Raw genomic sequence first — 23,185 nt, forward strand, 5'->3', positions numbered from 1 at the left:
AGAACTAGATGCTAGATTTGGGGAAAGGGGGGGGGCGACAGAGTCTCTTCTTTTATCTTGCCTTTTTCTGGCATAAAGTTCATGCCACCTCTTAGCCTTTCATCTCTGGGTTGAAATGTCTTCATTCATAAAGTGGGGACAGTAACTCTTCTTCCACTGAAAATGGTATTATAAAGACTATAGAGTGCTGGGAATACATCTGGGAACATGGGGTGCTAGCTAGATTCAATCTCCAGTATGGGGATGGCACTACAAGGGAAGGTCTGTCAAGTACCTGAAGCATACATAAGCAGTGATCAAAAAACAGGCACTTCAGGCCAGGGGTTCGGAAGCATGCCTTTAATCCCTGCACTCAGGAGGCAGAGGCAGGAGGCTCTCTGAGTTCAAGGCCAGCCTGGGCTACAAAATGAGTTCCAGGACAGCTAGAGCTATATAGAAACCCTGTCTCAAAAAAACCCAAACCAAACAAACAAACAAAACCCAACCCAAACAAACAAAACACAGGCATTCCATTTGTCATGAGGACAGCAACTCCTGGCATACTGCAAGCTACCCACCAGTCAGCCCGAATGCTCCGAGAATTGCTTATTAAGGCCTTCCTCATTTCTGTTGCACTTCCTCTGCCAGAGGAAAGCCCCAATGCAGAAAGGAGGGGTATCCCTTCAATGACAAGCACTGCTAGCTCTCTACAGAATTGAGTCTTTGGTCCAAACTCTGACAAGCAAACTCCAGTCAAACAGTATTGCTGGTTTTCTGTGTAGGTCCTTAGGTCCAGGCAAGTTACAATACTTGTACAGAAACTCATCCCAGCTTTTGTAAGGCACAACCTCACACTGACTCTAAGATGGTCCTTCGCTGTTTTTTTTTTTTTTTTTAGTTTTAGACACTTGGTTGGAATAGTACTCTATGTAGCCCAGGCTGGCCTCAACCTCACAACAATCCACCTTCTCTGGCCTCCAAGTGCTAGGATTCTAGTATATAACACCATACCCAGCATATACCTTAATTTTCTAATTATTAACATGGAATAAAACACGCATCTCTGGACCAAGGAAACACACACAGTATCTCCCTATCGAGAGGAAAAAACCTGCAATGTTATAGGCAAAACACATCATAAGATGAATTAGCTTTTCTAATTTTCCTAGCCTTACCACTTCTGTCCTTAGGAAAATTCCTCCTCCCCCCAGATTAGCATGTGGGGGCCAGGATGGGCTTCCCTGTGGGGGGCCCAAGGTGGGAGAAAGAGTGGCCCACTGGACCCATAAATGCAGGGGGAATTCAGAGAAACTGTTTTGACAGAAACTGAAAGTCCTCCTCTTGCTAACACGGCACTTGGCCATATGCACCTGTTTTCTTCTTCCAGGGTCCAGCTGGAAGGGGATTCCCCCACTCTATTCCACCTCTGTTCCCTTTCTAAGCAGGGCCCACAAATTCCCAGCATAGTACTCTATCATTAGTTCTACTACAGACTTTCAGACAACTCATCTGATCCTCACCCAAACCCAAACCCAAACCCAAAGTCACACAGGATGGAGGAGGCGCTGACACAGAAAGAGCACAGCTAGTTCAGGATCACATATGTGCTGTCAAAGGTGGGAAGGCACCAACATCTGGTGACATCCCCCCCCCCACCTCATGGCCCACAGCCACCTTACTTTGCTAAGGGCTAGCCTTGATCCTGTCTACTCCAGGTTCCCTGCTAGCACAAGGAATCAGTTGGAATAAGGGGAGGATAACAAGTACCAGGGAGTGCACACTTCTCCAGATTCAACACCAACTTTCCTCCCCAGCCACCACATGACTTTGCTTTCTCTGAACATACAAAGATACTCACATACAAGTGCACATATGTACCCACATGCAGCCCGCAGAGCCTCCAAAAGACTGAACCCTTTGAGACTAAATACCCACACGACCAACTCCACAACACAGAACCACGGCATACAGTGAGTACTAAGTGCCCTTGTCACCAATCAGGAAAGACTGAAGACTAGACAAGATGTGCGGCTGCGCGTACTCAGGAACCGATACCACTTCCTTCCCAGCCTTGGCTAGGGAGTGGTAGGAGAGAAATGACCAACACCTCTAACAAACTTCTTTCATCTTCTCTCTGCTGCCCTAAAATGTAACCTGCATTTGCCCGTACTTACAAGGAGAAGCAAGACAGAGAGAGATTCTTCTGCCCCACACCTGCAACAAACATTATCTATATAACAAACATTATGAGTTTTGTCTGTGCCACATGCATACCTGATGCCCACAAACAGGAGAGGGCACTGGATCCTTTGGAACTAGAGTTAAGGAAAGTTGCGAGCCCCTCTGTGAGTGCTGGGAAGCCGACCTGAGCCACCGTCCCTACTGTTCTTTGATTACTTCATCATTACATTTACTATCTAGTTTGCACATCTGCATGCCCAAGCACACGTCTAGATCAGAGGACAACCGGTGAGAGTCTGTCCTCTCCTCTCATCACATGACTCCTATGGATTGAACTCGAGTTGCCAAGCTCAGCAGCAAGCACCTTTACTGACTGAACCATTTCATTTCACCAGTTCAAGTCCAGATTTTTTGTTTGTTTGTTTTTTGAGACAAGGTTTCTCTGTGTAGTTTTGTGTCTTTCCTGGAACTAGCTTTTGTAGACCAAGCTGGTCTTGAACTCACAGAGATCTACCTGCCTCTGCCTCCCGAGTGCTGGGATTAAAGGTGTGTGCCACCACCGCCCGGCTCAGATTATTTCTAAAAGGCAGTAAATGGTCCTCCCTTGCTTTGGAGGGACCTGGGAACCACGTACTCCTCAGGTTGCTGTCTGACTGCTTCCCTACCATTAAGCTCTGCTAAAGACAAAAAAGGAAGTTTGGAGGTTATGCAGATGGCTCAAGAGGTAAAGACACCTGCTGCCAAGCCTGACAACCAGAGTTCGATCCTAGAACCCACCTGGAGGAAGGAAGAAGATAATAGACTTCCGAAAGTTCTTCTCTGACCTCCATATAAACATACTATGGTGTACGCACCCACGCACGCACGCACGCACGCACGCACGCACGCACGCATGCACGCACGCACACTATGTTTAATAAAGGAAGCTTAGCTTTTGTGAAGAACCTAAAAAGAAACCACACAAACATGGGTACACACAGCAGCAAGGAGGAAGAAGATAACAGACTTCCAAAAGTTTTTCTCTGACCTCCATATAAACATACTATGGTGCACGCACGCATGCACACACGCACGCTATGTTTAATAAAGGAAGCTTAGCTTTTGTGAAGAACCTAAAAACCACACAAACATGGGTACACACAGCAGCAAGAGGCAACGGTAACCTAGTCTGCTCTCTACTGTCTTGCTCCTGTGGGAACCTCGGCCGCACTAAGGAAAAGAGCCAGGAAAATATCCACCCACCTATCAAGAACTATGGAATGCACACCCAACTGTTCAACTGGGTACAAACTATGGGCAAGACACATGACCTCAGACCCAATCTGAGGTCTATACTTTTCTGCTTGAGGATTCCCATGGGAAACTGGAAAACACAAAGATGCTGAGCACAGAGAGGTCAATGGAGAAAGTTGTACAGGAAATAGCACAGAGAAATCACCTGTGTCTTGATACAATCTCAAACACTGCTGTTCTGACATTGGCTGAGTGACCTAGATAAAGACAGGGTCCTGGCTTTCTTGTGAGGCCTCAGTTTCTCATTTTATAAAGCTGTCAAATCTAAGGCCAGGGGGTTGGCATATGCCTTTAATCACAGAATTTGGGAGGCTAGAGGTAGGCGTATCTCTGAGTTCAAGGCTAGCCTGGTCTACAGAGTGAGTTCCTGGACAGCCTGTGCTACACAAAAAACCCTGTCTCAAGAAACAAAAACAAAACCAAAAAGTTGTCAAAACTAAATAACAAGGCATGATGGCAATATGTCTGAGACAGGAAGCATGTCACAAGTTCAAGGGCCAAGGCTACCTGGTCTCCAACAAAGTTCCAGGCTAGACAGGATCCTAGAGTAAGTCCCTGCCTCAAAAAAAAACAAACAATAATAAAAAGCAAAATCTTAAAAATTATCTAAGAGCCATCCTTCCCAGTGTTGACGATCCATGGTCCAAGACCAAAACAACAAAAGAAGTGGATCTGGCTATATGTCTGGGCCATAATACCAAGTCCCAGCTCCTCTCTCCTGAGGCCCATGCAGACACATCTATGTAGCTTCTACTTGGCTCAAAGGTCAGCATCACTGCCATGGCCAGGGTTAGATGTTTCTGCTGAGTCAAAGCCAAATGGAGGAAAAGGGAGTGAGGCTCGTTTCTAGGAGGGAGGTTATCTGAGCACAGCAGGGCAGGGTGGGCCACAGGAAACCCACCTCCACCCAAGACTTCACTGATGCTCATGAATCTCTAGGAGGAGGTGCCAGGAAGAAATGGGTACAAGCAACTGATACTGGTTCAAAAGTGCTGCTCAGATGTCAGTGGCAAAACAAAGGACAGAAAACCACCTGTGCCAGATTCTCAACAATGGAAGAATAAATTCTTCTAGCTGGAAGAAGGAAGGTCCAGAGAGGTCAAAGAACAGACAAACTCAGAAGCTGGAGCAGTGGTTCTCCACCTTCCTAATGCTGCGACCCTTTAATACAGTTCCTCATGTTGCGTTGACCCACAACCACACAATTCTTTTCATTGCTACTCCCTAACTAATTTTGCTACTGTTATGAATCGTAATGTAAATAATTATCTGTTTTCTGATGGTCTTAGGTGACTCCTATGAAATGGTCATTCCTCACGCTGGGGTCATGCCCCACAGGTTAAGAACCACCGAGCTAGGGCCATCCTTTGGATATCTGAAGGTTCCCATCAAACTCTACCACTGTCACTTCCCTCTCCATCCCTGGTGGTGCTGGGCATCAAATCCAGGGCCTCCTGAATGCTAGGCAAGTGCTCCAATACTGAGCTCCACCTCCTGCCTTCTCTTCGGAGCTTCAACCGACTCTACTTCATGGGCTACTGACTGGACCCTTTCAGGAGGGCCTGAAGCATACAGATGCATGTGCAGCACACAGTAGGGTTGGGGAAACAACAACAAAGTGCCATACATGTGTGCAACCCACTCAATTCTAACTCTCCATTTCATGTTCCCTCTACTGTTTACGACACGGGAGGAAGTTAAAGCCTGCAGGCCTTTGCAGAAAGCTGGAGATGATGGCCATCTGTCCCTGTATACACTAGGCTAGAAACAGGGGGACACCGGAAAGCCTGGGGGCAAAGTCCCCTTGCCCAGCACATGTATTGTGTACATTGCACCAGGGAAACCTCTAGGAGCCCTAGAGACGGGGGCCGCGTACTTCAGGGGAGAGGCCATAGGACTCCTGAGCTTTTACAGAGAAAAGCTGAGGGCAGCCCAGTCAGGGGAAATGTGTAGCCATAGTGCTGATAAGGAAAGGCCTTCAACCTGCTGTGGTCAGCTCTTCCTGCGTGCTCTGGGCCCTTTACTGGAAGGCCCAATGGAGGGGGGAGCTAGATAGACACACATACAAAAAAAATTGCTCTTGATGTGGGTTACTATTCATACCAGGTCAACAGCCCCAAGCTGCCTCAGTGAGCATCTGAGGCCAGATGCCCAACAGTAATCTTGCTTATCCAACATCCAGCCCAAGGTTAATACAGGACCTAGAAACTAACAGGTCCTTACCTTTTCATTTTCTGCCTTCCTTTTATCCCAAAGATACCTTCAAACCGAGGCCCTTCTCTAGTAAATATCACAGGGAGAAGATGACTTCCAGCCAGAGGGGTAGGAAAGTTGGGATTTTTCTCCAAACCAACGGAAACCATTACCTGAATAGTTTCTGCTTGGTAGAAGGTAAGCAACCATTTGTCCCACCCATTCCACACATAGTTGTGGCTCTGAGACACAAATGAGAACAGCAGCCAGGCTTTACCAGTGCTACTAGTCCATGATGACCTACTATGTATCAAGCATTGAGAGATTTATCAATCATAGTAAAATCAATCCATAGCAAAAGTAGAATCCTGCCAGGCGGTGATGGTGCACGCCTTTAACCCCAGCACTCGGGAGGCATAGCCAGGTGGATCTCTGTGAGTTCGAGGCCAGCCTGGGCTACAGAGTGAGCTCCAGGAAAGGCGCAAAGCTACGCAGAGAAACCCTGTCTCAACCAAAAAAATAAAAAATAAAAAATAAAAAATAAAGTAGAATCCTTTAAGCCATTCTTCAGCTAATGAAAGAGGGTCCAGAAAGAAGAGCCAGTTGCCCAGGAGTGGTACCTGATCCAGTCTAGCTTACACCAGACATGGGGGTCACCCAGAAACTAAGAACAGACCTAGAAAGAAGTCAAGGAGCCCTGGGGAGCACCACCATTTCACAGATGAGGAAACAGCCTAAGACCCACAAAGCAGTTATAAACTGGGGCTAGAACTAAAAGGCAGATCTTTGATTCCCAGCTTTTTTCCCTGGAACCACTGGTGTGGGAAGAGAACAGGCTACACTCTTATCTCCCTTTGAGTCGGTATGGGATTTCACAAACACTTGTTTGGTCAAAGATTCATAGCCACAAGGGACTCAAAGATCTAGCTCAGGCTTAGTAGACAGTATTAAGAAATTACTAGCCAGGCGGTAGTGGCGCATCCAGGCGGGATCTTTGTGAGTTCGAGGCCAGCCTGGGCTACAGAGCCAGATCCAGGACAGGCACCAAAACCCTGTCTCGGGAAAAAAAAAAAAACCAAAAAAAAAATACAAAAAAAGAAGAAGAAGAAAGAAGAAAGAAGAAAGAAGAAAGAAGAAAGAAGAAAGAAGAAAGAAGAAAGAAGAAAGAAGAAAGAAGAAGAAGAAGAAGAAGAAGAAGAAGAAGAAGAAGAAGAAGAAGAAGAAGAAGAAAAGAAATTACTAATTCCAGCCTGGCACAGTAGCACACATCTTTAATCCCAGCAGAGGCAGGTGGATCTCAAAGTTTGAGTCCAACCTGGTCTACATAGACAGTTTCAGAACAGCCAAGACTAACAGAGATAGACACTCTCAAAAAAATTACTAATTCTGGGCTGAAGAGATGGCTCATAGGTTAAGAGCACTGACTGCTCTTCCAGAGATTGAGTTCAATTTCCCAGTAACCACATGGTGGCTCACAACCACCTATAATGGGATCTGGCGCCCTCTTCTGGTGTGCAAGCATACATGCAGGCAGCACACTGTATACATAATAAATAAATGAATCTTAAAAAAGTACTAATTCTTAGCTGTGCATAAGTGGCTCACACCTATAATCTTAGCTCTTAGGAGGCTGGAGCAGGATTATTCCAAGTTTCAGGCTAGTATGGGCTAGAGAATGAGACTGTCTCAAAAAAGGAAAAAAAAATTAATTTTTCTAGTTGTGACAGCAGTATTTTGCTTATGTTAAAGACAGAAACCAATACAGATATATCAGTTAAAGAAACATACAGAAATATTTATTAATGAAATGATCCTGTGTCAAAAGTTATACTGTAAAAATACTGTTTCAGGGTAGTGAGAAAGAGTGGGCAGGGTAGTTATAAAGTAAGGCTATGTGTTAAATGACTTTGTGTGTGTGTGTGTGTGTGTGTGTGTGTGTGTGTGTGTAGTTTTTTTCAAAATGGTGTTCCTCTGTATAGCAGTCCTGGCTGTCCTAGAACTCTCTTTGTAGACCATGCTGGCCTTGAACTCACAGATATCAGCCTGCGTCTGCCTCCTAGGTTAAAGATTGTGTTGGGGAGTTTTTTGTTTTTGTTTTTTTCGTTTTGAGACAGGGTTTCTCTGTGTAGTTTTGCACCTTTCCTGGAACTCACTCTGTAGCCCAGGCTGGCCTCGGGAACTCACAGAGATCTGCATGGCTCTGCCTTCCGAGTGCTGGGGTTAAAGGCGTGCGCCACCACTGCCCGGCTTGGGGGGTATTATTTTAAGGTGTGTTACTTTTGTTTATGTTGCATTTGTTTAACTCTGTGAAGCTGTGTTACTTACTGTGCCTGTGTAAAACACCTGATGGGCTAATAAAGAGCTGAATGGCCAATAGTGAGGCAAGAGAGAGAGGCCAGGCTGGCAGGCAGAGAAGATAAAGAGTAGGAGAAATCTGGGACGAGGAGAATCAGCAGCCAGAGAAGAAGGAGGACATCAGAGGCCAGCCACCCAGCTATACAGCAACTCATGGAGTAAAAGTAAGATATAAAGAAGAAAAGGAAAAAGCCCAGAAGCAAAAGGTAGACAGGATAATTTAAGTTAGGTTGGCTAGCAACAAGCCAAGCTAAGGCTAGGCATTCATAATTAAGAATAAGCCTGTGTGTGTGATTTATTTGGCAGCTGGGTGGCAGGCCCCTCAAAAGAACAAACACAAACAATAAATTTGCACAACTACCACTCAGCTGTGTTAATGACTTTTTGAAGCTAGATGATTGCATCTGAAAGGGTTCAGTATTTTCTCTACTTTTGTGCAAGCTAAAAGAAAAAACAACCCTAATATAGAAATTTGTAAAGACCTAGATTTTTTTGGGTGTGTCATAAGACAAATATATCCTTGGCTGGCATGGAACATGCTCTGTAGCCCAGGCTGGCCTTGAACTCATAGAGATCCACCTGCTTCTGCCTCCCAGTGCTGGGATTAAAGGTATGCTTCACCACACCCAAATTCACACACAGGCACAAGCATGGAATAGAGACCTTCCCCAACAGACCACACCACAGAAAACTCTGGGTACAAACTCTTACATACCAAAGTGACAACAATGTGATGTGGCTAACTCAGATATAAAATCCTGACTATCATACTTCTTGTGTAACCCTGGGCAAGTCACTCCCCATTTCTGAGACACTTTTCTCATCTGACAAGTAGAAGCAACATCAGTCCCCACGATCACCTAAATTGTGGGATAATAAAAGGCTTTTCACGCCAGGTGGTGGTGGCTCAGCCCTTTAATCCCAGCACTTGGGAGGCAGAAGCAGACAGATCTCTGAGTTCAAGGCCAGCCTGATCTACAAGGCAGTCAGGACCACACAGAGAAACCCTGTCTCGAAAAACAAACAAAAAAGATAGATAGACAGACAGACAGACAGACAGATGGGTTTCCTGTAGTGTTTAGTAGTAGCGTTAGTCTCTAAGTGATGTCACTTTATTATTACTATTGCTGTAATTATTTTCACTCAACACAATCCAAGACCAGAGGCCAAACACTAACAGTAGATTCGTGCCTGGATATCCTAAAATACCAACTAGTTAACTATGCCTCAATCCTGTCTCAGGGGCTACTACTGACAACTGGGACACAGCTCAGGGATATCCTTAAGCCCCCCCAGCCTGCATGACCAAGGCAGATACTCACCTACAGCCCGGAATAGACAGGCACCATCCTCCTTCATCTGCTTGATGATGAAGCCTTTCTTGTCCCGTAAGGCCTTTTCAAACCAGTGTTCCTGCTAGAGGAAAGAGCCGGAGGTCAGCAACAGGGAAACCTGTTACCCAGGAAAGGCTGTACCCCCTCCCCAGGGTCCTGCCTTCAATTCCTGAGAGGACCAGATGATTGGCAAAAAGGATACTGGGAAATTCACAGTCCTTCTTGACTACTCTGACTACAAAGCAAGAGATTCAGTCACTGGACAAGATCAAAACTTAATCCCAGAGAGGCCCCAAATCCCCTGGAAACTTCATCTGCTTTCAGGTCCCTGCTCTAGATATTACAAGACCTGGCCCAGGCAGCCAGAGGCCTAGACTCCATAAGTGCCTAGATGGAGAATGTGGTTTTCTATCAAGAAGTTGGACCCAGGGAAGATGCTGAAGAGAATAACTAGCTAAAATGTAGATCTTGAGCCTATAAACATCTGGGAAATTCTAAGAAATACTGTGTAAGGCAGAAAGAGAACCAAGTATGATCTCACATGCGTCCAAATATATCTATATATACATGTACACAGTCTCTTGCACACGTATGTATACAAACATATATATAGTACAAAACATTAAAAAAATAGACAATAAATATAATCCTAAGTATTCGTGCTATAGGTGATTTTTCTTAACCCCCTTTCCCAATAAAGATACACAATTCTTCATCCAAAATCCCAAATTCCTAGATGCTCTGAACATCAAGAGACTTGAAAAAATACAGAAAACCCAGTCTTAATCTAATTCGTGTCCCATCATAACCTGAACAGAACCGACATATACCCAGACAACCTACTTGAGGGTGAAGATTCAAATATTTTCATGCAGAAACATTCAGGCACTTGACCATAAGGTACTTCTCCAGCCTCTGCTGAAGTATTCTATAATACAAAGTCTAAACACCAGGAGACTTGTCTAAAGTCTGCATATTTTCTCAATTCCAAATTACATTGGATCCCAAAGGGCTGGTTAATTGAACCTATACAAACCCATACTTCCAAATTAAAATAATAATGACCTTGACAGCGTAAGACATTTCCATTTCAAAATGAAGCAGAAGCAGATCTTTCTCAGGCTCCTCACGCCCTCTGCTGGCTGCCAGAAGCAGACAACTTGACCCAGCAACAGGGCTCTACTACAGAATATGAACGTCTATTCCTAGGGGACATTACCCTACCTAGGAACTTAGAGGATCTCTGCTAAAGATGACTACAAAAGGCCATTTCTGTAGCCCACTACAGGCAATGGGTATAGTCCATTCCCTAAAAACACAGGAGAGATCGCTGGCAGAGTGGGCAGAGTGTCTGGAGGTCTAAAGCCCTGGTTTTCTTGTTGTTGTTGTTTTGGTTGTTGGAGACAGGGTTTCTCTGTGTAGTCCTGGCTGTCCTGGAACTCACTCTGTAGAAAAGCCCTGGTTTTCAACCCAGCCAGCTCCATTACTGCACTGGTTCCTGGTTGTAGGAAGCTGCCTAAACTTGTCAAACCAGTTATAAAAATGGGAAGCGTTTGGTCTACTTGACACATCTGTCAAGAACTCAGGACTTCTGGCGGGACCTAAAGAGGCTCTGGAATAACATACGGTGGGGTGACCACTCAACCTAAGAGGGGAAGAGGCCAGCATAAAGAGATGATGTACCATGGAGACACCTCAAGAAGCCCTAGGTGAGCGGCTAGGCAGAAGCTGAAGAGGGACAAGGGAAGACCCAGGCAGCCCCTCCCTCGGGGCCCACCACACCAGGAAGGTGTGGCGTCATTCGCAGAGATGACAAAGGCACCGGGAAGCCTTTCATGTGCCTCCCTGCTGGTGCCCAACCTTCTAGCAGCCCAGGCGTTCCTCCCACCCTGGAGGCTGTGCACTAGTACACTAGCTAGTTCGTCCTTGCTCACACTGTCTGCCATCTCCCGGAACCACGAGGCCTAGTCCATCCAAGGGTGTCCCGAAGAGAAAAGTTTAACTATAACCCCACACTGATAAAAGGGACGAGTGCAGAGGGAAAGAGCATCCTCCCAGGTATGGGAGGAAGATAGAAGAAAGGGCAAGAAGAGAAAAGGGGCTCCTAGTTAATCATCTCCCAAAATATGAGTCACCCTACGCTGGACAATGAGGACAGAGAAATGAATCAGACTTGTCTCTATCCTGATAAATTAGGGGAGGGGCAGAGAAATAGGCCACGACTACACACAGTATGAGTGGGACTGCAAAATAGATGAACACTCCCCGGCTTTTGTAAAACAGAAAGAGCCCTTCCCCTGACACTAAGGCTGGAACTTGGGCAAAGCATTAAGACCCCAAGACCTCCAGAAATGCTTGATAAGTGGCTGAGAAGGTCATTGCTGCCACTCAGCACCAGAGATGCTCAGAGCCTGGCAATGTGGACAGTGGAGCAAAGATCGAGCAAGACTGGACAGCTAAGCAGGGAAAAGCAGGAAAGATGAACTCACATTAGCTGAGTGCTTTGCCCCATGCCAGGTGCCAGATGCAAAAGTGACCTCATTCAATTGTCCTTACCACAACCCAAGTGGCAGGAAGCAGTATCCACGTTGTACAAAGGCAGAAAGGAGCTGCAGTTTGGGTGCCAGCGAAGCCTAGTAGTATAGCAGCAACACATGAGTGCCATGAGCAGTGACACATGCCTGGCAGCAAGGCCTGGGGAAATTCTGGCTTGTCCCCAGAAAAAGAAGCCTGAATAGACAGACCTTTTGCATAAGTGGGGTGTGGATCTTAAGGTAACTGAATGGCACCTAGGCCTGAATCTAGGGGATGAATCACTAAGCAGCCACTGGCCTTGGCACCCAGCTGAAAAAGCAAGGGCTCTCTTTCCCTCCCTCTCCCACTTTGGGAAGAAAATGTTTAGGAAGTGCTGGAGTGCTAGAGAATAGTTTACTATCAGTAGGTTTAGTCAGTAATGATGTCCTGACCTGAAAAGATCAAGTCTCAACCCTGAACTTTACAAGTTCAAGACCAAGCCTGGAGCAGAGCCCCTCCCTATCTCTAAGCCTCTGTAAAAGGACTGGACAATGCTCTCCCTTCAGGGAGTTTCCAGATAGGTATACCTCACCATCTGAATGTGGGTAACGCCGTCATATAGGCGGGGGTCTGAGGCTGAATCAGTGTTCCTCGCTTCATGACCAGCTGCCTCACATTCCCACTGTCATGCCTTGCCCACTGTGATGGACTATATGCCCAACCTAAACCTCATGGCAGGTATTCTGTTACAGCAACAAGAGAAAAGTAAGAAAGTTGGTACCCAGAAGTGGGGTCATTGCTGTGACTATCTCATCACACAAATCTGTAGGCATTTTGAGGTGCTTTGCAGGAAGAATTTGGAAGGCTTTGGTCCTGTTGGCTAGATAAGACCTAGAGTGCTGAAGTAGAGCTTTACAATATATTCTGGTGGGAATGTGGAGTAACAGAACACAGACAGAAATGTGAACAATAAAGTCCTGGTTAAGGAGATCTCAGCTAGGTACAAGGACTAGAGGCCGTTTGTTTTATATTCTGGCAAAATAATCTGGCTCATTTCTGCCCACCTGATCATTTGAGTGATGCTGAATTTAAAAGTAATGGACTAAGTTGCTTGAAGGAAATCTGAAGTCAGCATAACTTCTAGGCTGTAGTATAGTTATAACTTACTGTAGTTATTATTGCATCAATCCATTGAGAAAGCACAAAACACACACAAGATGTAGAAAATGTACAGTTTGGTGAAGAAAAGAGCATCAACTAGGTTGAAGCTTTAACTGGGCCCATCCTTATAATCCTAACACTTGGGAGGTAGAGCCAAGAGGCTCAGGAGTTCAAAGTCAGCCTCAGCAACATAGCTAGTTTGAGGCCAGAATGGGCTACATGAGATCCTGCCTCAAAAAAAAGTTATGGACATAAATATGCAGTTTGACAAGAAAAAGAACATGGCTGCCTTAAAGTTGAAGATAGTTAGGATTGGACAAACTGGCTAGAAGTGTAATGAAATTTGTGCAATTAAGGAAAACCTTAAACCCTGTATGGTATATACATTGCCTTGAGGGCAAGACTCTACCAGGAAAGGCTCCAGGATATAAAACTAAAAACTCAGTTGAAAAACATTCACTTGAAAGGCTAATGCCTAAAAAGCAGTCTCTAGACCAGTGGGGTTCTCTTTTTTTTTTTTTTTTTTTGGTTTTTCGAGACAGGGTTTCTCTGTGTAGCTTTGCGCCTCTCCTGGAACTCACTTGGTAGCCCAGGCTGGCCTCGAACTCACAGAGATCCGCCTGGCTCTGCCTCCCGAGTGCTGGGATTAAAGGCGTGCGCCACCACCGCCCGGCTCCAGTGGGGTTCTCAACCTTCCTGATGTTGCAACCTTTTGATACTGTTCCTCATGTTATGGTGACCCCAACCATAAATTTATTTTCATTGCTACCTCATAACTGTGATTTTGCTATGATTATGAATCATAATGTAACTATCTGATATGCAGGATATTTGACATGCGACCCCTAAAGGGGTCGGGACCCACAGGTTAAGAACTGCTGCTCTAGAGTAAAATGCAGAAAACACTCTAGAGAAGTATTTTTCCTGTTCAGTCAAGGCGGCACACAGAGGCCACAGCACCTGTTGCTTTTTCAGATGTACAGAATTCAGCAATGAGATAATCATACAGCCTTGCACCAAGGTTTCAGAAAGCCAATGAAACCAGGAAGTGTGAGACAGGGTCATTTTATGAAGCTATGGAGGTGATGCCTACTTGCAATGGTGCCCTCAAGGATATTGGAGATGCCAGAAACATCTGCCAAGGAAAGCTTTGGGCACTGAATAAAGTTGACTCAAGACAGAGGCTACATATAGCCAAAGCAACAGAGCTTCTTGGACACATGATGCCATCAAATGCACTAACTCAGGGTTTAGTGTTTTCCCTGCTGAGTTTCAGTCTCGTTTCCATCTAATCTTTCCTTGTTAATGTACCCATTCCTCTCTTCTGGGAGTGGGAGAGTGTTTGCTCAGTGCCACTGTATATTAGATAATACAACTTTTTTTTTTTAAGATTTATTTATTATGTATACAGTGTTCTGCCTGCATGTATCCCTGCAGGCCAGAAGAGGGCACCTGATCTCATTACAGATGGTTGTGAGCCACCATGTGGTTGCTGGGATTTGAACTCAGGACCTTTGGAAGAACAGCCAGTGCTTCTAACCTCTGAGCCATCTCTCCAGCCCTAGATAATACAACTTTTAATCCCAGCACTCAGGAGGCAGAGCCAGGCAGATCTCTGCGAGTTCCAGGCCAGCCTGGGCTACAGAGTGAGTTCCAGAAAAGGCCCCAAAGCTACACAGAGAAACCCTGTTTTAAAAAAAAAACAATAAATAAATAAAATTAAATAGATAATGCAACTTGTTTTGCTTTTTAATTTCACAGGGACTCACAATGAAGAGATTACTTTGAGTCTCAGAACAGACTTTGAAAACAAATTTTTTGAGGCAGGGTCTCACTATTCAACTGTGGCTGGCCTAGAACTCAGAGAACAATCTGCCTCTACCTCTCAAGTGCTTGGAGTAATGGTGTACACCACCTTACCTGGCCTTGAACTTAAGATTTTTGAACAACACTGGAACTATTAAAAATTTAGATACTCTTACAAATGAACTAAATGTGTTACCTATCTTGAGACGGCTATGTGACATTGAGGACCAGGAGTAAAACATTAACATTTAAAAGTAACAGGTTTGGGTGCCAAGTTGAGAATTAGTAGACTTGTGATAGTTAATCCTGTCAACTCGAATGGGTTTGAAATTACCTAGGAAACACACATCTTGGTGTGCCTTTGAGGGATTTTCAAGAGCATTAACCGATGAGGGAAGACCCACCCTAAACACAGCATCATTCCATGGGCTTGGGGTCCTGTGCTGAATAAAAGGCGAGAGGGGGAAGGGGAGAAAGTGAACTGAGCACCGGCAGGCATCTCTGCTTCCTGACTGCAGACACAATGTGACCTCTGCCTCACACTCCTGCCACCAGACTTACCCACCAAGAGAGACTATATCACCTCAAACCGTAAGTAACAATAAACCATTCCCTGCCTTCAGATGCTTTCGTCATAAGAAAAGTAACTAATACAACTGTCTTTACAGAGAGAGGAGAAGATTTAATACGGAAAGGGAAACCACACACATACGCAGAGAGAAAGCAATGTGAAGACAGAGGCAGAGATTGGAGTGATACAGCTACCAGAAGCTGAAAAGGTCTAGATTCTCTCCTAGCCCCCCTAGAGGATGCTCATTAAGTACCAACACCTTGATTTTGGCCTACTGAAACCCATTTGGAACTTCTGACTATCGAAAGTGCAACAGAATATATCTGTTGTTCTAAGCCACACAGTCCATGGTTATTTGTCACAACAGCCACAGGAAATTAATGCATCCTCCTTGTAGTACTCCTTTGGTATGTGAGCTCCAGAGCTTTGTGGCTGTGAGACAACACAGCATGGCTCCCATTCTGTACGATCCACCTCCCTAAGGAGGGGGTTAAAATTAAAAAGCAGTAGGGGCCTGGAATCCTCCCTTTCAGCCTGGGAAGTTGCTGACCTAGCCTGTGGGTAAAAGAGCTGCCAATAAAGGGGGAAGGGTACAGGGAAGGATGGCGACAGCATTGGACAGATGTCTTCTCAGAGCCCATGGCCAAGAGGTGTTTAGTATTCTAGGCCTCCCAGCTTTGTCCCAGCAAGCTTGGAGCCAACACCACCCCCTCACCCAAAACACCCAGGAACACTGGCTCTGCTCCAGGGGTAATAAACAAACACAGGCGATCTATCCAATGAGAAACACGGACATACTGCTTCTCTAAAGACCCATACAAGCCCACCAGAATAGAAGAAAGAGGAGGACTCCCCCAACGTATTTCTGGGCCACCGAGGGATTACAAAGCCCCAAGATCCTATTATTTGGCGATAAAAACAAATAAAGTACTGATATATGCTACTCCACGGATGTGCTCTGAACACATGCTAACCAAAAGAAGCAAAGTTACAAAGGACCTACATTATTATATGATTCTACTTGTTTCAGAATAGCTGATCAGTCCAGACAAATTAGTGGGCTGCCAGGGGCTGGAAAGAGATGAAGGAATTGTGGGGTGGGGGTTAAAAGGTATTAAAAAAATGATGGGGGTGGGGGTTAAAAAGTATTAAAAAATGATGTTAAAAATATTCTAAAATTGATTGATGACAGAAGTACAATTCTATGGATATCTTGAAAGCTACTGAATTATACTTTTATTTTGGTTATCTTAGCATCTCATTCTTTTTTTTTTTTTTTTTTTTGGTTTTTTTTTTTTTTTTTTTTTTTCGAGACAGGGTTTCTCTGTGTAGCTTTGCGCCTTTCCTGGATCTCACTCTGTAGCCCAGGCTGGCCTCGAACTCACAAAGATCTGCCTGCCTCTGCCTCCCAAGTGCTAGGATCAAAGGCGTGCGCCACCACTGCCCAGTTTATCTTAGCATCTCAACACTAGCTCAGGCTGGTGTCAAACTCTTGGCAATCCTCTTGCCTCAGCTTCCGAAGTGATGGGATTATAGGTGTAAGCCATCACATTCAAAAATTGTACACATGAGTTTCATCACAACAAAACTGTTAAACAAACACAAAACCACCGAAGAACCTATAGCATCTACCAGGAAGAAAGCAGCTCAACACTGGCTGAAACATCATAGCACATCTTCTAAAAGGTAACATCCGCAGAGCCAAGGGTCCTACATAAAATTCCATGAAGGGCAGAAGAGTGTAAAACAGGAAATTAAAGACAAGATTACATACAACTTTCTTCAGAGAAATGAGTCCAACTACCCTCCTCATCACTACCTATTTAATAGGTAGAGAAATCAAAATCCAAGTTAGGTGTGGTGGTACATGCCTTTAATCCCAGCACTTGGGAGGCAGAGGCAGGCAGAGCTCTGAGTTTGAGGCCAGCCTGGTCTACAGACTAAGTTCCAGGACAGCCGGGGCTACAACAGGGAAACTCTGTCTAGGAAAGAGAGAGAAAGAGAAAGAGAGAAAGAGAGAGAGAGAGAGAGAGAGAGACAGACAGACAGACAGACAGACACAGAGAGAGACACAGAGAGAGAGAGAACACACAACTGATCCTGAAAAGGGAACTGCCCAAAGACTACACAAAAGTTTAGTATAGAAAAAGAACTAGCCAGGTGGTGGTGGCACACACCTTTGATCCCAGCACTCAGGAGGCAGAGGCAGGCAGATCTCTGAGTCCCAGACCAGCCTAATCTACAGAAAGAGTTCCAGGACAGGCACCAAAACTACACAGAGAAACCCTGTCTCAAAAAACCAAAAAAAAAAAAAAAAAAAAAAGAAAGAAAGAAAGAAAGAAAAAGGACTAGCCGGGTGGTGGTGGTGGCGCATGCCTTTAATCCCAGCACTCAGGAGGCAGAGCCAGGTGGATCTCTGTGAGTTTGAGGACAGCCACCAAAACTAGACAGAGAAACCAAAAAGAAAAAGAAAAAGGACTAAAATCCATGTTGCCAGGTCGGGGACCATATGGTGCTTCCTACCAGCCAAGCACCCAACTCCAGATGGGCAAGCTTCTAAATGTGAAGAGATGTGTACTATGGATGGACAAGCCCTCTTGGGAAGAAAACAAGATGGTTCTGCGGCAAATTATTCATCCTGAGCAAAATGAACCAGTCAAGGTGGGCAAGGCTAGATATCTACACTCTAATAACCCTCATGAATTTTTGCCCTAAAATGAGAGTTCTACTGTAATCATAAAACCAGTTCAACAATTAACACTAGAGTTTGAACTCAAGGCTGCCCAGCTCCAAACTCCAAATTCTTTCCACGTACAACTGTGGAACTTGATAGGTGACCACAAACACTGCCACGCAGCATCCTGAAGCCTCATACCAAAGCCTGCCCATCAAACCCCTACGGCTGGGGAGCAAGGAGGAAAGAGAAGGAATCCAGCTCCTCTTCAAAAGACACCCACTATTCACTGTCAACTTCAGGGACAGGGGGCTTTGAGATCCCTAAAACCCCAAAGCTAACCGACACCTCCTCAGCACATGCGCAAGAGAGGAAGGAAACTGCAGAGAGCAGAAGCAGAGCAGCAGCTCTCGTAGTTCATCCTGCCAAACTGGACAGCCTTAGAAGTGGACCCCGGACACACTGACTGCACTGCTAAGCCGAGCATCTTCCACTATTTCAGCAGGGATGCCCTTTCTCCGAGATCTCTGTGAGGTCTCCCAGCACAGGAGGCTCGTTAAGTCATTGTTTTCAGGCTCTCAGCCAGGTGACCGTGCCTATTAAAGGAACTCTCTGACATCATCTCCCTCCCCAGCACCTTGACCCCAGATACCTGGAGAATCCGACAGGGATCAAGTACACAGTCATAGAGCTGAAACCAGATTCACCATGAGACTAATCATCATCCCCTTCTGCCAGCGTCAAACCAGCCTCTAGGTTACAAACATCTTCAGCAACAGCTGTGGACCACGATCAGGGTAGCAGAACCAACCTCCCTTCTTCTCATCTCCAAAAGGCCCCAAGTTGGGCCAGGGGAGGCAGGAAGAAAAGGAATAGCTCTGTCTTCCCTTTGTCCCCACAGCAGAACAGAAAGCCTCTCCCCTGTCATAGGGAAGAGCAGGTTTTATGAGTTTATCAGATCTTACTTCCAAGTTCTTATGAGGAGGAATGTAAGGGCAGAACTGCAAAGGGGGTCTAAGAATGTGGCCTTTTGCATCTTCATGAACAACATATCTTCTCTGTCCCTGGAACAAGGAATATATAGCTCTGTAAGAGGCAAAGAGACTTTACAAGAACCAGGGATTCATGTAACTCCTGGACCTGACATCTGTGAATCCAGATGATTTGTTCTGTCAGAAATGATAGGAAAGGAACAAGAACAGTAGGTGTGAGACCACACTCTGGCCCCTGTAAAATAGAAAACAAATGAGACACAAGGAAATGGGATGGGAGAGAAATTTTCAAGACCCTGGAAGTGGGAAGCAACAATTGAAATATGGTCAGAATCTACCAGTTTGAGGGACACTTCAGGCTTCTGCTCCCAGGATCTGACCACCTTTTTGGCTCTGACCTGAGGACAAGGAACTGTTAAGACAAGAACACCCAGGTCTTCTGTCCAAAGGAAGAAGCCTCTGGCCATACTGAAGATGACTTCATGTCCTCTCCCTGGTGACAGAGAATCACCTGGTGTGTTGGGAGGAGAGCTACGTGCCTAAGCAAGGATTCAGACCTCAGTCCCCAAGGCAAAGAGTCTCCTGTCCCAAAAGGAAATGTTTCAGATGAAAGAGGCCCAAACTATTTTCCTCAGAATTGTACCCTGCCCATGTCCCTGAGCCTCAAGTGCCCCCTAAAGAGAATCTTATGTTCCTAAAAGACTCCTATAAAGAGCATACTTATGTTGTCTTAGGTGATAGCCCCAAAGATTCAGGTCACAGATCCTAAGGTGTAGAGCAATCCCTCAAACAACTGATGTGATGTTGAAAGCCCTTGGAAAGAGATTAAGACCATGTTCCTCAGGGACCTCATAACCATGCCCCCAAAGAAAAGTAACAGCACTCAGTCCTGGTGCGAAACAGCATCCTGTCTCTGGAGAGCACTCCAAGTTCCATGAGGAGGAACTTCAGACATTACCTCTACACACAGTTTTCAGGAGCATGCATGGGGCTCCTGCTCCTAAGGAAAACCTTATGATCCAGAAAAGAGAGCCTCAGGCCCTGGAAGGCAGAGTTAGGAGGAGACCTTTGACATCACCTCTGGGTCTCCATACAGTCCATGTCCTAAGGCTGGAGTTTCCAAGGCAGGGATTGGACAGGGCCCATAGCTTCCGTGCTAGATTCTGGGACCTCATCTGCAAAGTCAATAGGTGAAAGTTCTCCAGGACAGATGGAGCTCTGGAGCACTTCCTGAGGGAAGCCTCAGGTTTTTTCCAAGGACTTAATCTGTGTTTAGTGACTTGAAATTTTCTTTTCCTGTGAGACTAACAGCTCAGCCTCTGGAGAATCAGAGAAGTCTTGAGAAGGGGAAAAATGGGATGTTGAATCCCAGAAGTGAATTTCAATCAGTAAGACATATATCCTTAGGAGAATATATAACCACCCAAGAGCACAGATACCAACCAGTCTGTGAATGAAAGTATATCTGGAAGAACTCTTCTTGCCTGAAACATCTGTAACTGTCATACTCCTGAAGAGGCCACAAGCCTAGTCGGTAAAACCCCAGTCCATAAGCAAAGAGGTCTTTACATCAACATCAACTGTGATCCAAAGTTCTAAGTCTCATTCATTTGAAGAAAGACTAAGGTCCCTGGCTGAACGGTAGGGGTGAAGGCAAAGAGCCCATCTCTGAGAAGAAACCTAGGATCCTGGACTCCAAGGTTGCAGGTCTCAGCCCACGGATAGAAAACTCAAACCAGTGTCACTCAGAAAGGATGAGACAGGATGTCCCTGGTCCTAGGTATTGGTTTTGGCCTTTGTCTCCAAGAATTAAGAGAACTTTATCTCCCAGAAAGAAGTTTCACATCACTGGAGGGATGCTTTGGAACTCACTATCTAAAAGTGTGTGCGTTTACTCTTAAACCCTCAATTCTACAAGGAGGTCTAGGTCCTTGATAGACGCTTAAGACTCCCGACGAGGTCACAGGCATGGCTGGTGAACAGACCGTAAACTCTGCAAAGGAGAAGAGGGTCCTTCCTACATGAAGAATGTCAGATTCTTTAAAGGTTTAGGTTTCTTGGGTATGCTTAGATCCTATCTGAGGACACTACTTTATCTGAGTTCTTTGGAGAGGAAATCTCAGACTCCTCCTAAAGAAAAGAGCTCTTAAGTCACTAAACCAAAGTCCCTTAGCGAGACCTGATCTTCCTCTCAGGAACGGATCCAACCTACCTGTGACTCCTGGGGGCTTCCCACCATCAATCATGCAGATGAGACTCCAGGACCAGGACTGACAAGTATGGGCTGCAAAAGAGCTCCCAGACCTCATCTTCAAGTATCTTAGCATACTTAGAGCCCCTCATACCAAGCCCTTGCAGGGAAATGAGGTTTCATCAGGCCTTCACCACCAGAGAAGAATGTCAGGCCCAGCAACAAGACCTAGGATTCTTGGACCAATCCGAAACATTTCCTTGGGTCCCTTCTCAGTCTGGTGGACTCACGTGCTGTTTGTTATCCGCCAGCCCCTCACCTTGTAGCCCTTACCTGCTCGACAGTGGCAGGATCCATGGCCTCGATTCGTGCCGCAGCAGCTTCATATTCGTCTTCACTGTTGTAGCCTGCTCCGACCTCTTCACGTTCCGGACTGCCCCCGCCAACTGCGCCAACGCCGGGAGCTTGACGCCGCCGCTTGCTGTGCCCCGGCCCCGAGCAGCAGCCGCCCACGCCCACGGCACCACCCACGCCCACCACCACCCCTGCCGCGCCCACCCCCGCAGTTGCCGCACCAAGAGTGTCACCAGGACCGCCGCCGGGGCCACCAGGGCCCCCACAAGGAGGTGGAGAAGCCTGCTGTGGCCGAGGGCCCGCCACTGCGCCAGGAGGCACGGCTAGTGCCCAACGATGAAGAGCACCAGGCGGCCCCGGTAGCGGGCCCTGGGGTGGTGGTGAAGCCCGGGGACGAGCCCCCACGACGCCGGAGTCACGGTCGCGCTCTCCTCCACCCACGCCCGTGCCGCCGCCGCCCACGCCCACACCCCCACCGCGCCGAGGCGCTGGGGGCAGCGGCCCGGGCGGCGGCGGTTCGTTGGCCGGGTCGGCGTCGGGAGGTGGCGGCTTCTTTTTGGGGAGAATAGTCATGGCCGCACCGCCAAGTACCCCACAGCAAACCAGACGCTGAGAACGCCGGGAGAGAACCCGGATGAGGGGGCTACTGTTGTGCGCGAAGCACGATGGGAACAGCGAGGCCTGGATAAAGAGCTCGGGACACCGGTTCGAGAACTGTAGGCAGTACGCAGGTCACGCCCGGAGGAGATCCCGGATGTGAGGTCCAATAGGATGGTTCAAAGACGAATCTGTCGTAGCCTTTTCTCCCTCCAAGTCCAGCCAAGCTTATTGCTACCTTGTTCCGGGATCAGCTTCAAAGGAAACACAACCAAAACAAGCACCTCTTCGCCCCGCCCCTTCACAGGTTCTTGAACTACCGGGTGGGGCCTCCCGGGCTGTGCGCACGCGCAGTAGGACACAACCCTGCCTCTTGTTCGGAAGTACGTGGGCAAAATTGTCGCGGCGGTCACAACTGCGGACACCAACCAATTGAAGAAGCTGCGTAAAGCCTTGACAACACCCACGAGCCAATCAGGGGCGAGCGCTTGCTCTCTCGTGTCCTCCGTCTCAAATTTCAAAGTCTGCAGCGGTGATCCTAGCTTTTTTCGTCGGTCGCGTTCTGTTCTTTACTTTCCCCAAGGTTCTGACCCACAGGTATCGGTACTATGAATAACCAGAGTAGTCGGCCTTGCGATCAGTACAACTCGTGTTCTCAAGGATTCCATCCGGAACTCACTCAGACTCACTGGAAAATATCAACATTCCCAGAGCGTATCATCCTCTGTAGCGTCACTTCCGATTCCTCCCAGCTGTAAACCCGAAAAGGCGGGCCCTGCTTCACCCTGACAACAAACGTAATCTTGCGGTGATTGGTTCAAGGATTCTGTCCATCACTTTAGATGGGCCAATCGCTACACAGACATGCACCATACCGATAGTTAGTGTTTGGCGGAAAGACACGCCTTTCTGTCACCTCCGCCCTCTTACCCTCACGTTGACCTCCTCAAACTTATGGCTATTGCGCAGGCGCGGTACAGCCTTTATCAC

The 23,185-nt window shown here is 46.6% G+C and overlaps 1 protein-coding gene across 5 annotated transcripts in view; it reads right to left on the minus strand.

Annotated features, from left to right (window-relative positions):
• Otud5 (OTU deubiquitinase 5) overlaps positions 1 to 22,946 on the minus strand; it is a 32,846-nt gene extending 9,900 nt beyond the window's left edge. The window contains exons 1-3 of one of the 5 annotated variants that reach the window (XM_059250440.1): positions 21,820 to 22,945; positions 21,578 to 21,690; positions 9,324 to 9,414 (exon numbers count right to left, since the gene is read on the minus strand). In XM_059250440.1, the coding sequence (XP_059106423.1) occupies positions 9,324 to 9,414; positions 21,578 to 21,690; positions 21,820 to 22,171 (556 nt within the window). In that variant the 5' untranslated portion in view covers positions 22,172 to 22,945. Of the gene's footprint in view, positions 1 to 9,323; positions 9,418 to 21,577 lie in introns of all 5 variants that reach the window. The other 4 variants (XM_059250438.1, XM_059250439.1, XM_059250436.1 and 1 more) reach the window with 4 other exon arrangements.
• Positions 22,947 to 23,185: the final 239 nt, after the last annotated feature.

This window comes from Peromyscus eremicus, chromosome X, assembly GCF_949786415.1.
Source record: "Peromyscus eremicus chromosome X, PerEre_H2_v1, whole genome shotgun sequence".
Taxonomy (NCBI): domain Eukaryota; kingdom Metazoa; phylum Chordata; class Mammalia; order Rodentia; family Cricetidae; genus Peromyscus; species Peromyscus eremicus.